The sequence below is a fragment of the Fringilla coelebs genome (genome assembly GCF_963513975.1).
Source record: "Fringilla coelebs genome assembly, chromosome: 6".
In the NCBI taxonomy this organism is placed as follows: domain Eukaryota; kingdom Metazoa; phylum Chordata; class Aves; order Passeriformes; family Fringillidae; genus Fringilla; species Fringilla coelebs.
In genome coordinates this window covers 49,443,249-49,460,005 of record NC_140034.1, presented here as the reverse complement: position 1 = coordinate 49,460,005, position 16,757 = coordinate 49,443,249, and the positions used below count along the sequence as shown (strand labels likewise).

Below are 16,757 nucleotides of genomic sequence, written 5' to 3'. Positions count from 1 at the left end.
TCCTAGGTACCTTTTAAAGTCTAATTTAAAAAATGTGAGTCACTGCATAGGGCTCCAATTCCTTAAATCATATAAAAGTTCCAGGAACACTAAGAGAGCACGGTCTGCCCAAAAAAGTTTGGGGTTGTTTTGTTTTTTATTTGCCCAACTGATATGCCTGCAAAAACAAAGAAGCTTCTGGGTACATCATTTTGCATAAATTTTTCTCTCTCTCCTGGCTGTAAAGAGCAAGCTTGAAAAGGCAATTCAAGTACAAATAATGTTGTGTCATCAGCTGAAATTTTACAAACAAACTTGAAAAAGCATCATCTCTCTCACTTTTAGTAGGGAGCACTCAGTCCAAAAACTCATGACTCTCAAAAACTACTTGGGGAACTCCAAAAAAAAAGTTGTGTGCATGTGAGAGGAAGAGAAAACTCTACTAAACCTGTCCAAGTCACCTTTGCCTAATCAGGGACATTGGGATAAATGCCACAGCTGCTGAGGGAGGTGCCAGTGATTGCTCTGCCCCTCTGGGGCTGGCCCTGAGGAGTCCCCTTGTGTGCACAGCCCTGGAACACTTGCACTTTTATTCTGGTATTTACTCATCTTCTATTTGGTGCCTTCTCAACACTGATAATGGCAGCATTAGCACATTTATGCAGTAATTCCCATCTCAGAATAACTCCTCCTAGTCCCAACCAGGATTTAGGATGTTTCCATTGGATTTGCCAGCTGAAAAAGAATGTTAGCATCAAGTCAGCAGATTACAGGCTTATATATTAGGAGCCTTAGAGGTTGCCAGTGGCTTGCCATGACATTTTGCAAAAATCACATAGTCCCTTAATGCCTAGCTTATCCACATAATAAGGAAAATACTGCCTGACAGCAAAGGAATGATGTGAGGTTAATTTTTTTTTTGTAATTAAGTATTGAAATCCTCTGATTAAAGATTTATGAAGGAATAAAACAGCTGCAGCATTTGAGGGAAAAGATGTGTGGGAATATTCAGAATAGCGCGCTTTTTTTTTTGTCTCCTGCTCCTAGCTCTAACACAACAGAAGCATTATTGCTCTGAAATATCAATTTAAATATAAAAGCCATTTAAATTTTAAAATATGGTGGAAAGTGCAGTTCTTAAATGGGTGGACAGCATTCCACAGCATTTAAAGATGGGGATAAGTGAGATGACAATAGGCAGACAAAAACTGTATTTAGGATGATCTTTACAGAAAGAGAACCCTTCATTGGTAGGCATCATACCACTTCAGTCATTTGGAAACAAAAAGGGAAAGTGTGGCTTAAGACAGAGAAAAGGGAAAGAGAAAATCTGGTTAGGACCAAAGAGAAAGCCTCCCCACAATGAAACCCAGCATTTGTCAAGTGCCCCTTTTAATTAGTTCCACAAGCAGGCTGGATTGCAGAACACAACTACTTTTGGGATCCAGACCTAACTTGCCAAACACCCCCTCCACTGAAAGAGACAAGTGGGTTTCATTCCAACTGCAGTCACATCTTTTGGAAATTTACTTCTGTGTTTCCGAGCCAACAAGCTCACTTAAAAATAACCACCTTAGTATTGTTTGGCACAGCATGCCATGTAACACTTATTACTCTGCTGGAACAGAATTAAACCAAGAAAGTAAGTTTGAAACAGAAATACTGTGTGCTCCAGAATTTACAGTGACCTCAGCACTGAAGGAAGTGACCTGTTAGAGCATTTAATGCTGCTACCAGAACAGGTACGAAATACTTAACTGAGATTCAAAAAGCAAGAACAGGCTGAAAGATTGGAAAAGAAGAAATTCATGACCATTTTCAGCTATTTCAAACAAGTAGCATCCTTGGTAAACTAATGGAAAATTTGTTTAAAGCCAAGTCAGGCTGAAGAAGAAACTAACCTCATAACTAGCAATCAATTCCATCAAGTCTGGAACTGAGAGCATTCTGTAGACAATTATATGCATTTTGATATACAATCACATAAAATGTTCAGTATTCATAAAAATAGAATGAAGTGTCACGCAAAAGTTATTGTAACATCAATACCATAAATCAGTAATTTATTCCCATCTAAAGTGTTATATTTGATATTTTTGCTGCCTGCTGTATTAGTGTCTAATAAATTAGACAGTGAATTAGAACAAAAACAAGACATGTAAAATAAAATTAGATGCAGTTGGAAAATAGCAGTATTCACAAAGAAAATATTACAAAGATATTCAATATAATGAGCAGTACTTAGATGACATAATGGAAAGTCTTTTCCTCCTTTCTGTACAAAACACAAAAATAAAGAACTATTCAACAATACTAAAGAGTAATGGCAAATTTGCAAATGAAGGAGGACACCATCACTGGAAATTCAAAACTCACCCAGATATTTATATAGGGAAAAACAAACCAACTAAATTCCCAAAACCCAAACAAGCGGTGGCTGGAAGGAAAGAGGACTTAAAAACAACATCAGTACTTTGGAGAAAAATAAAACACGTGAAAAAGTCATCTAACCTCACTGCTGATGGATGTCTCTCTTACTCCTCCCTGAGACAGACTAGAGGGTTCACTAAGTATTGTTTCTTTTGCTAATAAGTGCTAACAACCAGTACAGTTCAAATCTCATATGTGGATACCAAGGAAAAGGTTAAAAAAGGTTAATCTTTTTTTTTTTTTTTTTTTAATTTCCCCAGTACTTTTTCATCTGACCTACCCAGCCTCTCTCTGGCTAACATGGGGCCCAACTGCAAGTTTAAAACTCCTCCAAAAGGAGATTTCACATAGAATGTCTCAGAAGGGACCTTAAAGATCAACCTCCTGCCATGGACAGGGACACCTTCCACTAGATCAGGTTTCCCACAGCCCCATCCAGCCTGGTCTTGAACACTTCCAGGGATGGGGCATCCACACTTTCTTTGGGCAACCTGTGCCAGCCTCACTGCCCTCCCAGTGAAGACAGGAAAAGAAGATATGAAGACATCCTTTGCAAGGTAAAATGCCAACTCACTCCTCCCTGCAATCACACAAGCTGACAAGACTGATGGAACTCCATAAAGTAGAAATAGTAAGAGCCTTGAAATATAAAGTTCCTGAAATTTAAGGAATTTATTTCCATTAAGGATTTGTCCTTCAAGGAATAGTGAAGTAAAAGCAACAGGAAAAAATAGCAGTAGGTTATTTTTTAGGCACAGTCACATTTCTGCATCCAGAAGTTACTAGACTTACATGTCTACTTGCTACCTTAGTCCTTCCAGACATTCTTATTGGATTAAGAAGTCATATTTTTAATGGATTTTTTTTCCCCCCAATCTGGAACAAGAGGGAAGGAATTATTGAAGTCTTATCTAAACAAGATCTATTTTTAGCCAAACATAAAACTGCTCTTAGCTACTTTACTAGAAAGGCTGTAAAGATGTTCATAGTCCAACACCATCGCCCTGACTTGCAAGGCCACCTAACCAGCATTACCCAAAAGGTACCAGGAGTTAGGGGACAGGCTGCACAGCCTCCACTGACCTGACACATTCCAGTAACACCTCAAAAAGTCAGAAGTCACTGTTCACACATTGCCATGAATACTCAAAGCACACCATCCCAGCCTTTGTGCCCAAACCAGAGGTGACACACCTCCCTCTCTTTTCTTTTTCACTCCTCCTGAAAGTTGGCACTCCTCATTTATAGGTAGCTGAAGGTTCCATTCCTTTTACTCTCCTCTGGCTGCTAAAGAGACAGCACCCCTCTCCAGGCTTTGCACATTTATACAGCCATCATCACTGACTTCACTTACCCCACAGCTTAGGTAACTTTTACCACCAGATGTTTCAGCAGCCAGCTATGAATTCTGAAAATTCTCAATGGCTCTCACACATGTTGTGTGATATCAAACATGGGTAAAATTCATGCACTAGAACTGAGATTAATACACTGCAATCTGCATCTAGATGTCAGACAGCCAGTGCATGTTTCTTTACTGTTCAGCAAGTGTTCAGGCAGAAGCTAAACAACTCTTCATTGTGGCCAAAGGTTCTCAGTGGATTCATGAGTAACTGAGCAGGGCTGGCACCGTGCCTGGCAGAGATAACCCTGTCCTGTTGAACTAGAGCAGTGAACTCTCCTGCCTGCACACCCAAAGGCACAAGGGGGTTGCTGTGTAACCCGGTGCTGTGCTCTCAGCCAGGCCACTCCACCCTGCAGCCCTCTGAACCAGCCTGGAACTATCTGCAGGAGGAACGAGAACCGTTCTTGTCAGCAGTAAAACATCAGGATGTCTTCTGGGGCAGGGCAGATCACCTGAGCTGTAAATTAACCTCCTGCAAGTCATGGAACAACACAGACATAAAGGCATTGGCCACGACCGAGACAAGAAGGGTGAAGGACCCTGCCTAGAGCCTTGCCCTCCTCTCCAACTCCAATTCCAGCTGAAACAATTAGCCTCAAGTAACCCACAACTGGAAACTAACTTCCAGGATTCTCCTGATCACTGGGGACAGTCTGAGGCACACAGACATCAGTTATTCTGCACGTGAAACAGCCTGCACTGCACATCCCTGAACTCTAACCTAGGTGAACTTAGGGGGATGATCTCACCTTTAAGGCTAGAAGGAAATGTTACCTCAACCACCACGTTCACTCTTTGCCATCCCCATGACCTTTACCCAGGAAACAGAGCAAACAGCACCTGGCCACACAGGCATTACCAGCAAGCGTGAAACTGCTCTTCCAGGAAAACCAGAGGTTCACTCTACAGAGCAAAGGTTTTATTTTTTTTAAGGGCTACACCTTCTACAGAGGCCATTTCAGGGTGACAGTTCTATTTTCTGCTCACTGCATTGGTAAATACAGGAGTATAAATCTTGCCTGCTGTAGAATCGGCAGGTATTACACATTTCAGCTCAAAGATAATGTGAGAATCAAATTACAGTCTCTCACTGTATGAAATAATTACATACTCTTAAATCTGAAATTGCTTTTATAAAACCCAGGAAAATAGCATTCATGTAGACATTGCATTACTATATACACAGAGAGAAAAAAAATAAATATGCAGAGCCAGAAATGGGATTAAGCTACTTTATCCTACTTAAAAATTAATTATACAGGATGGAGACAAATACTCCCTGTCAAGTATGAAATAAAAATATTGAACAGAAAACTAACAAAAATGATTGAATTTAAAAAAACAAAACCAAAACAAACAACCAAAAAAACCCCACACACCAAAACCCTGAGACAGCCAAGTAAACTTTAAAGGAACTAAATTTTACTAAAAACAAACAGGAAATCTAGTATTGCATAATTACTGAGCATGCATGCCAGTAAATTGGACTGAAGTGATTTAATTGGAACAGACACCTCAAACAAATGTAGAAGTCAGAACGCTGCTATAATAAGCAATTTTTAAAATTACTTTGAATTTAGAAAGCAAGGTTACTTTCTATCATGACACAAATATTAACTTGTGTGGGCTACCAGAACGTAACAAATTCTTCTCTCCACAGACACATTTCATCAATACAAACTAAAGAGATGCCTGTTTAATGGCACTCAGCTTGCTGGCCCTTGAGGAAGCTCCAGAGTAAATAATATACTTCTTGTAGGACTGCAAATCCAGACACGAGTCTATTGCTGAAGTTCAGGATAACTCCAAGTCTTCTGCACAAGAGGGCCACCACAGAGGGTGCTTTTTAATCAAAATATTTTTTAGGTTACCAGCCCTGATAAATTCTTATCTGTAATAATAACCTATTCAAAATTCAAGCTGGCAAATAAGCTGTAACCACAGCGCCTTGCAAATGGTGCAAATCACCTATCAGGTGACAGAAAAGTGTTACAAGTAGGGGCAAGTGTAGCACTGTCACCTCACTTCTAAGCTGGCATTTTGTGTAACTCAATCTGCCTCCAAAGAACAAAAGTAAAAAGAAACTCTTGGGTGTACAAACTCCTGAGGTCAGGGTGATAAATGAAACCACTTCCCAAATAAACTTTCCTAATTAAGGCTTCTAAACCAGAGCTGGCTTGCATTCAGTTATTACCACTGTTACAAGTAATTTGAAATATTCTTGATAAAATATTTTTAGCATCAACACCAGCGTATTAAAACCAGTTGAAGGTCATAAGGATGAAACAAATAAAAGTTCACATGCAGGAAAATATCAAATTCATTCCTAAAGCTACACAGTAGTGTTGTGAAAACTCCTTACTTGAATCAGTTCAAGATTTTTTTATAGTTATCAACTTAATGTGTTAGAATCTGTACATTAAAAGAAAATGAAACAACATATCCATCCATTCTTGGATTACATCTATGGGATTTTACTTATTCGTCCCCACAGGCACGCCTGGACTACTAAAAAGGGTGAGTTTTCTTTTGTTAAGAGACAGAAACATTGCATACATAGTTTTAACCAATTTTATGTCTTCCCTGCCTCCCTGAAGAAATATTTAATTTGCTTAATTAGACAGATGGCACTTTTTATTATTCTTGTATTTGCACTTAATAAATTTAATTTGCATAGCAAAATTTTCATTTTCTAGGTCAATTCACGTGCCACTAAATGACAATTCAGGACTACAAACTAAAGTATTATTAAATCTATTCTATGAAATGTTACTATTTCATACAAGTATTTTTAAGCAGTGAACCACTGAAACTCTTCATTCTGTGTTGGTATACAAACTTGAATTACTTTTGGCATTTTCTTCTATATTAATCTACATTGATCTCAGAAAAAAGTGCTAAAGAATCCTTTATATCCATTACATGGGAATCTGTTACATGCTTATTATTGCCATATTATACCCAATCTTGAAGTGGAAGAAATTAGACTTAACCGTGGCATTATACAATGCACATCTGAGCCACAGTCACACTGCTAAGAACTGAACAGACTGCAGAGAATTCCAAAAGAACAATGATATTTGCAAAAAACAAAACCAAGAAATATCTAAAAGCACCAGGAATGACAACACAGCAGGTAGCAGGGGCCATGTGCTTTCAAGGGCAGAAGATGCATCTCTATGCAAAACAGAGCAGACAAACAGGGCATCCCTTACAATGGACACTGACTCACACACACAAAAATCACGAATTATATTCCAATTAATCTTCTGAAGCCTATGAAATTATTCATGTTTACAACATCTGACCACCTAACCTCATGTATTTGTCAAAAGAGAAGGGATTTTCTTTTTCCTCCCCCTAAGAACAACAAGGATAACAAAGTGAAGGGTACAGACTCAAACTTGGACAATGAAACCTATGACTCAGCATTGTAAGAAAAAGCCAAGGTAAGGCATGATTCGATTTGCAACTAAGCTCTGGGTTGCTACAGCAACTTGATTACTTCAGAAGATATTAGAAATACTTCCATTCTTTCTCCCTCATAAGAAAATCTGTTTAATTGTTTTGGAAATCATTCAAATACTTATTTTCTTTGGTAAGAATTAATCACCAGTTTGAAGGCTAAGTCTAGAGAGACCAAGAAGCAACCAGAATTTCTCAAAAATCTGGAATGTAACTACTGAGAGAAAGGCAGCAATATCTGACATTCACTGCCCTAATGATTGAAGATAACAGCACTCAACTCTCAGACAGGTATTCTAATCACCAAGCAAACTGTGCAAAACACGTCATTAAGTAAACAGCGCACACTTACAGTTCCAGGACGGAAAACTCAAAAGGTTTAGCAAGCCATCAGAACAAAATCCTAATATTACCTCAAGCATTCAGCACACAGGAAAAAATACACTTTCAATTGCAATGCTACAGGTTTTTTTGTTGTTGTTGTTTTTGGCAAGGACTGAGCACTACTCCATGCCTGAGATAGTCCCTGTTTACCTTTCCATAACACTGTTTGCAGACCCGTCAGCTCCAGTCAGCCTTCAAGAGTTCTCATCACTAAGCCTGAAGCATTCATAAGCACTCAAAAGTGAAGCACAGTCATGGAAAAGGACCATGCTTGGGCTCTCCCTATTAGCTGGGAAAAAATTCATTAATGCCTTCACTCCTCTTTCTGCCCAGGGAAAGAAAGAAAGGGGAGGGAAGATGAGAGCAGAACGCCGCCCACACTGCCATCATTTCCTCCCAACAGGTCAGCCACACAGAGGAAAAGGACCAAAACTGGTCCCCATGTTGGTTTCAGTGCTTCAGACTGGCTTAAGAGAAACAAACCAGAATTAACTTGATTTATCTAACTGATGTGACTTACATGTGATCCTCCCATGACTGCATCCACTCGGTGCCATCATTCTCTCATGTGTGTTGAGATAAAGGCAATAAATTTAAATCAAGACATGTCAAGTAACCATAATTATGATATTATATCCCAGGTAATTCCTAACCCCAGAGCACAGGTGTTTAAATGATGCATCATTTTAATTAGCTGTCAGCATTCGTCCCTGGCCACACAGCTTCTGTGGTGGTGATCACAGCAGCTTTGCAGAGTTAAGTTTACAGACAACAACCTTCTGGGTTTCCTCACATCTAGAACAAGTTAATCAGCTTGTTCTGTAAAGCCAAATTAAATATATTCTTTCAGGAAAATATCCCTACTCTGACTAACGACTTGAAGCAAAGCACAAACAGTTATAGCAGGCGTGATTTTAATGGAAATTGTTGTAAAATTGGAGAGCACTTTATGGATGGGGGATTAAACCTGTAAATTTCTCCTCAGATGCATGAATTAAAAATCCCTGCACTTTGGTGAGATATGAAATTTATTAGAGGAGCATTGACATGTTCCACGACTCCTACTTCAAAGCAACTAAATTATCAGGAATTATTATGTTTTATTTTGAAATTGCTTTCAAAATACAAAATTACTTCTGGTCTAAGCACTTCAGTAAGTTTAAAACTTTCCTGTTACCAACTTCCATACAAACCAATCAGAAAACTCGCTTTTAGTGCTCTTGGTAACTAAATTTTGTGTCAACAATACACTGTGTTAAAACAATTACCTAGCATGTTATGCTAAAATAAGTAGGTCACATTGATTCAATTAGATTTGCCTTAAAACTCTTCCTAATAAATCTAGTTGCAAGAGACGTGCTGGCATTAATTTCTCTAAAAAGTTGTTAATTTGAAATTAAATATTAGGCAACTCAATGCCACTTGCATCAAATCATATGTGTTTAATATGAGCTTTGTTTTGCTGCAAATACACAGAGAAGCCTTTGTCAAAATCCCATCAGTTACAAAAGCATGACTGAAATTCTTCCTGCATTTGGGAGCAGAAGGGGGCTGAGGGGGGTGTCATTTATCACCAAGTTGCTGTGGCTTTACTCTCATTGCTGAATGCAACACAAACAAAAAAAGGCAAAACTACCATACTCCTTTTACTAAGGGATAGAATTCTAAAAATAAGATAAAATAAAATAAAAATCTGTGGTACTGCAAGCCTTGTTTCCTTCCCTGCGCACCAAATATACGTGTGAGAAATTAAACCTTTACCTCAGCTTATATTTTCCTCATCACCACAGGATGAAAAACTTCAGAAGTTTGGAAATAATCCAATTACTCCTTACTTACCTTATAAATGAGATATGAAAATACATGCAAAGAAGTGGTTCTAGGAGCAAATGTTATACAAGTACCTCCCTTAGAATATACCAAGAGGTGAGATCTAGCAAGTAAGTGACAATCTGTCCTAACTCAACATTTGTTTTTGATTAATTTGCATTTAATTGCAGGTGCTCACAGAGTTTGAAAAAGATAACATTGATCTCTTCTCCCTGCAGAACATTTTAATCTGGAATCATAACAGTAGACAGCCACTTAGACAGTAAGTTGCTTTTGCTTTGAAATAATATTTACATAATGGTGCAGCAGCAAACAGGTCCCAGACAGCTTTTCCTAGGGGTGCATTAGACCAGAAAAAAGCAACATCAGGAAGAAGCTGTTGCCTCTCAGCTGAGCTGACAAACTTTCACTCTTCAACTTTATACAAATGTGGCAGTAATTACTCACTTAGCCTGACACCAGTTCCCACATTGCTCATTCCCACAGACTACACGGGGCAGAAGGGGGTGAATGCCTTCCTGCAGTGCTGCACAGGATTGCTGAAACCCCTGCGTCACTGCCATCCTTCCAACAGCTCCTCAGGACCAGCCAAAAATGCCTTTTCCACATTGAGCCATCAGTAAAATCAGTGCTTACAATCCCGGCCTGAAAAGGGGTTTTTGCTTGTAGGGATGTTTAAAAAACAGTACTTAGCAGTTGAGTTGATTAGACTCAATTATTAAATATCCAATTATTTTGGGTATTTAACCAACCCCTTCTCAGATTCCCCCAGTTTTCCCTAACACCACTTCACCATATTGGTGACTCCCTCTTTTTCTCCTCCATTTTCCAAGACTCCTATTGCATCCCTTGTCCCTAACACCTTGTGAATTTAGGAACTGGCTGAATTATGAAAACTTGTGGTCATATCCAGGCATCTGCAAACCAGATTTTTTATTTTTCTTTTTTTTTTAATAGAAGACTAGGATATTCTGGCCATTCCTAGTGGAACTATTACTTCTTAGCCAAAATAGAACCAAGAACAAATACTGTTTCATATTTCACCACTCCTCAAAAATCAGAACCGTCTCATTACCAAGACATACACAACTTTCTACGTACTAATTTTAAATTCTAAGAGGAAATAGTTGATGAACATATTAAAAAACAAAAAAACAAAAACATGAAACCCAATGAAACAAAGCCACCTCTTTTCACACAGCATTTAGATTAAAAAAGCTAAAGATCACCTTACTTCATGGTTACTTTGGCACACCTTCAAGTTTTCTCACTCAAAAAACAGGGCTGGAAGGGGAGACAGATTAGTCTTTAACGATGGAAAAGGAAGTATTAAGTATAAAATGAGACAATTTTCAGACTTCCAAAGGATCATTATACTAAGTTAAGGGATGGGAACATTAAACTAAGGGATCTGTGTTACTGATGGCCTTTGAAGAGAAGAGAACAGGATTGTACTTAAGATGCCTGATGATTTGTGGACCTGTCTTCCAGCTCTGGGACAACATCTAAAACAGAATAGACACAGGATGTATCAATATGCTAAACAGCTTTTCTACACAGAGAAACACTCTGAAGCCTTGTGAAGCTGTCTGAACAGTTTTCATTAGGTCTAAGCTTTTGGCAAAGGAAACAGAATTCTGTAAGATGCTACAATTAAAATCATAATGGCTCTACAAAAAAAAAAAAATCTCTTCAATGGATTTCTCTAAACCAAGAAAACATATCCCCTCAAGCATGACATGCTTGGTACTATGAAGAAATTAGGGCTGGAATACCAAGGACTGTGAAACTACTACCCTCTAAGACTAGAGTTTAGATACTTCAAATTCTGATTTATTCCCATCTAACACACTAAAATGACAAAGCCATTCCCAGGTTACTTGTATTCCAACAGATTAGTTTTGCCATTTCAGACAGAGAAAAGCACTGCAATTCTGATACAGAAGCTTCCAAGTGCTTGTACAGCCTAAAGACACACCATAAACCTCACATCATAAGTGATGTGTTATTACAGAAGACTTTTCCTTCTGCGTTGCAGGCTAAAAACAGCATAATAATGATCTAGAAGACTACAGAAGATGTTCTCTGGGCTTTAATTCAAAATGTCAGAAGTACACTGAAGGCTTCACCAGATTTCTTTTTAAAAAATTAATTATCAAAAGCACAGAAACACCAGATCTCCCCAGATTGACTTTTACACCTCATCTTACTTCCAAATGCTCGAGCTCAAAAGATTTCTAAATATTTTTAAACCAATTTAATTACCTAAAGTATGCTATTAATTCTGTAAGGATGCCGAAAAACATTTCAAAGGTGCTTCAATAATCTTAACTGGGAATTGTTTAAATGATGAACAAGTACCACACTGCAGGAACAGCTACTTGTAATAAAATTTCCTCATGATGGCAGCATAAACCATTCTGATGAAGTGCCAAACGACAATGCACATTCCTACTCATACAAAAGTGCGACCTCAGCTGCTCTAAAAATTGTGTTCACTGCCTTATTCCCCCTCTTTACAATGCCATTTTTACACTACTTTACAGTCTTTAGATTCAGTCCCCAGAATTCCACAGGAGTACCATTCTACTTCACACCTGCAATTTATGAAGAAAGATAAGGCGCTACCCTATGGAGTATTTTGAAAAGGGATAGTTTTATGCAGCTTCCCCATACATTCCACTGGATTTTGTCTCATTTGTATATTCTACTTTGGAAAGCCTATGACAACTGCACAGTCTACAAATCTGTGTGAATCACTAAGTTAATGCTTCAGTCAAGATCGATGAAGTTCTTCTGAAGAATATACTAAAAAAAACCTTCCTTCCTTCTGAAGAATATACTAAAAAATTCTTCTGAAGAATATACTAAAAAAACACTAAAATCAAACTGGACTGGATTACCTTTCATCCAGTTCTGTTTGCTTTTAGTGTTTCTGCACTACAAAAAGGACAAGACCATGACTTGCAAGATCCCATTGCCAGAAGGATTCTGAAAATCTGGCACTTTGCCTTACTGACCCTCCCCAGTGTACAAATCACTAAGATTTACAGGCAGTTGTATACTTTTATATGGCCTGAAATTCATTGAGTTCAAAATCTGCATAGATTTCAGCTTATTAACAAATTACAACAATTAAGTCTGTGTTGATTAAGAATAGGTTTGAGGTTAAAAAGATCATCACCATGCTTGGAAAGACTTTGTTTATAAGCTATTACTAGGGCAAATCACTCTTTTCAGACTGTGCTGCAAGAATGGCTTTGCTGAGGCTCCTACTTCCAAAATCTCATTGCTTCCCACTTGAAAAGGTCAGCCAATGCTCCCCTCAGATCAGTCACCACAAGCTGTTCCTCAACCAAGTTCCATCCAAATAATGTGACTTTTTCAAACCATACAGTAGAGTAAAAAGGAACCCAGATCCCTTAGGCAGCAGCTGTTATGTTATAAAGTTATGTTTAGCCGATCCAAGGGGACAGTAAGCTCCTGGAGGAGAAAAGACTGACCAGTAAGAATGAGTGATGTCCCAAATCTCCTGCTCAGTTAAAAGTTTCATATCTGTCTACAGCCTTTAAAAGTGCACTAAGCCCTCAGTCATTTTGAAGAATGCCTACACAGAGCTTAAAGACCAGAAGTGTACCTTGATTTATTTCATATTCACGTTACTGACTACCTCTGCATAAATATACCTAAGAACCTTACCAATTTGCAGGTTTGCACTCTCTCTGATTACTTTCCAACTGCTTAAAGGAAGCAATCTGGAGACTCCATCAAAATGAAGATAAACTGCCACTCACCCTACTTCTAAATGTTAACAAACACTGAAAGAATCCGTAAGGAAAGGAAAAATGCAAAAATTGTGAGTCTGGTATAGATAGAACAGAGGCTAGGAGAAACACAAACAAAACATGCTTCTAACCCATGAAATACAGGATAGATATACTTATTCTGGCTTGGTATTCCTGGACAGAGCAAACATTGCTGTAACACCCAAAAGCAGCAGCAAAGGCTTTTTGGCTCTAGTTAAGCTTTCCCAATCTCTTTTCCTGCCTTGGCTGTTTTATCTGCACTATGGAAAGAAGGGTGGTTAACACTAATTTTCTCAAATCTGACTCAGATTACACTGATTGAAAAGACTGGCCATATCTTAATTTGAGGGTTTACAATAAGAAGATTAAAACAAACCAGCAGCAACCTTGTTTTGAAGCACTGCACTCACTGAGCAGCAAACAAGTACCACATCAGAGAAAAAGCAGCCGTCATTACACCCCATCTTCCAAATATTTATGGTTTCTAAGAGAATTATCATCCCTCCAGAAACCTTGCATTGTCTTCTCCATACACCTTTACAGTACAGCTATTTTGGCCAAGATAGCAGCGGGGCTTTACCACATTTCCTCTGCTTAACAGGATTTTTCAAATGAGCAGCAAAGCCTGGGAGCAGCTGGAGCTCCAGAGGAGGATTGCCTCATTATCAGCAGCAAGAAGCAGAATAGATGAAGCAGAGCAAAAAACCAAGTTCTCCATCTGAAGGGACAGTTACTAGGTTTAAAAATCACAGTCTAAAATTAAGACTCTGTTGCTGGTATGTACATCTGTGTGCATTACTATATTAAAAAAAATCATAATAGCAGTCCTATAAGAATTTACAGCTTTTTGTTCCCTTATGTAACATTAGTTTAGTTTGAGAAACATTATGGCAATTGAGATATGTGAAAGAACTACCTAGATGCAATTAGAAACCACCACTTCTCTACCAGTTTCAGCAAGGCACTTCAAAAATATAATGAAATATTCATGGCCATATTGTGACATGAGAGCCTACAACCAGCTTAAAAGAAGCAAGAGGAATTGCACAACAGCCTGTCAATTAAAAAAGAAAATAAATTATGAAAAGGTGCATTTGGCAAGACAAACTTTCCCTCCCAATTTTGTTTTACTCTAGTCTTGTGTCTCATTGTTAGGAACTATCAGAAAACACTCATTTTAACACAGATGTAACATGATAAATACTGCATTAACAATCTTTTTTCAATTATGGGTTGAAAGTTTTCCCATGTAGGAGATAATTAGTTGAACACAAATTGAAGGAAGAAAAAGCCTGAAAGTTTAAAAAGCAAGAGAAATAGAAGATTCAAAATTAGATCCAAAGCATGACCTAACAAGTGACAGCAGAGCAATGCAGAGATAATGCATAATGAATGCCCAGCAGTAAACTGATCAGTAAGCAGGAGGTACCCAGCATAAGTCACCTCTGTAACATGGCAGTGAAAAAGACAAAATTCAATGCCTGCATACAGCATGACAGGTATTTCCAGAAGAGACAAGGAAATATTTCAAGCAGCTTTCAGCTGTGTTTCAGTAAGTCTTTATTGAGAATATCATGCTACATTCTAGATGATCCACAACCAGAAACCATCAAATAGGTGAGTGTAAAAAGGGTTTTGTGTACCTGGGGAAGAGATCAGGATGCATCAAGCACTCTGCCATTTGAACAAACCCAGGCTCATGGGGTTGGTAAAACACAGCACAGGCAGGGAACACAGGAGTTGAGCCAAGCTGGTGTCTGAGGCAGAGCAACAGAAGATGGGACACTGTGACACCTGATAGCCCTCTGTTCTCTGGGGTGTAGGACTGCTCTGCTTAAAAACAAACCAGGAATACAAATACCAGAGAATACAAATACCTTCATTAAAAACCAGGAATGGCAGGAGACCAGTAGATACCAGACTGCCACTAGTTAATGCAAGTCAGAACCTTGAGTTCCCTAAATTTATTTCTAACACAACCTGGTACATACAGGAAAAAGAAAGAAAAAAGCCCTCAAACAAACAAAAAAAAACCTCAGATGCAATTAATCAGTCCATGAGATAACAATGTGGTGAAAATCAGAAGACACAACTGAGTCAATATCTGCTTGCAGACATTAGAAACAAAAGGCAATTCACCAGTATTTCATAACACTGCTCATGCAAAGAACTTGTTGCTGTTTGTAAATATCAATAAATATTTTGGATTCTGCTACATCTCTAAACCCACAGAACTTCTCCAATTGTGCAAACAATTGTTTCAAACTTCAAAACTTCTGAATCAAGAATTCTCAATAGAAGTCTTTCATCTGTAACATATTAGAAGATAATCTGTTATGAGTTTACCCTGCTAAGCTACTGTGCAAAGTAGATTTAACTCTTCTTTTCTTGTGTCCTTAAACTGCCTGGGTTCCAGCCACAGGACTGGAATCTCCTCCTTACTCCCCCACCAACCAAATAAATGACAAGGGTATTTTCTTCTTGCTGGCAAAGTAGGAGCTCAATTATCATACAGAATTTCATTAGGAATAGACCTCCTTCTGATATGATCCTAAGTCCATCATGTCAGGAATCCCAGCCTGCTCTGGATTCCTTAGATTGTCCCAGAATGATAAACCCACTTTGTTGCTGTTCAAGCTGTGCAGCCAGGATGTCCAGCCTACTGAGGCACAGATGTTAAAAGCATCAAATTATCTAAATCTAGAGAAAAGATATTCCTGCTTCAACCATGAAAGGAGAAATGCAATACCCAAAATCTTGCCCCAAATGAATCTGGGGAAGCCCAACCCTTTCCCAGTGAAGAATCACAAAAACAGAAAAGTCTAGACAAGAGGTTTTAGGCAATCATCTGGCCCAATCTTCTGCTGAAAATGAGACTTCAGATGATCCAGAGTCATCCAAATTGAGTCCTGACTACTTCCAGCAAGGGAAATTCCACCCTTCCTCTCATCAACCTACTCCAATATTTAACTGTTCCCAAAATGAAGAATCACCTTTCCTGACTGTTCAGGGATGACAGTGAAGGCTTGGAATGCTGTACTTGGATGGAAGAGTGGAGTTCTTTTACAGCCCCTTCAAGCCCCAAAGAATGTAAGCACAATCCTTGTCACACAGCTTTTCTTAGGTGTGCTTAGTGTGGGTGGGAGGGGGGGAAAGAGGATGGATTTGCTAAGCTCTTACTTATGCTAGAAATAAATATTATGTTAAATGAAACATTCATGTATTTTTAATCAAGACACCATAAGCACTAGACTTGGCCATGGAACAGCTGACAAGAACAACCACACTGGAATAAATTTGGCTGAGAGGCACTCGCTCATTAGTGCTTCAGCAAGAAGAGTCACGCAGAGTGGCATTAGTCAGGGAAATACACATTCCCAATACTCTGAGCCAGCATGGCCCTCAAGCCAACAAAGAGCTTCTGGCAGGCAGCTAAGAGCTGCCATTTGCAAACAGAG

At 38.6% G+C, this 16,757-nt stretch overlaps 1 protein-coding gene and 1 long non-coding RNA gene across 4 annotated transcripts in view; one reads left to right on the top strand and one right to left on the bottom strand.

The window, feature by feature from the left end:
- The window catches only part of PLEKHA7 (pleckstrin homology domain containing A7), a 103,781-nt gene extending 95,791 nt beyond the window's left edge, over positions 1–7,990 (bottom strand). For both annotated transcript variants that reach the window (XM_084208416.1, XM_084208417.1), the window contains exon 1: positions 7,814–7,990. In XM_084208416.1, the coding sequence (XP_084064542.1) occupies positions 7,814–7,821 (8 nt within the window). In that variant the 5' untranslated portion in view covers positions 7,822–7,990. The remainder of the gene's footprint in view (positions 1–7,813) is intronic.
- LOC311155341 lies at positions 6,116–16,408 on the top strand. Of its 2 annotated transcripts, none has more exons than XR_014616263.1 (4): positions 6,116–6,331; positions 7,997–8,066; positions 9,664–9,755; positions 13,901–16,408. It is a non-coding gene; the product is annotated as an uncharacterized lncRNA (long non-coding RNA). The 2 variants fall into 2 exon arrangements; XR_014616264.1 differs by having other exon boundaries at positions 11,532–16,408.
- The last annotated feature ends 349 nt before the right edge of the window (positions 16,409–16,757 follow it).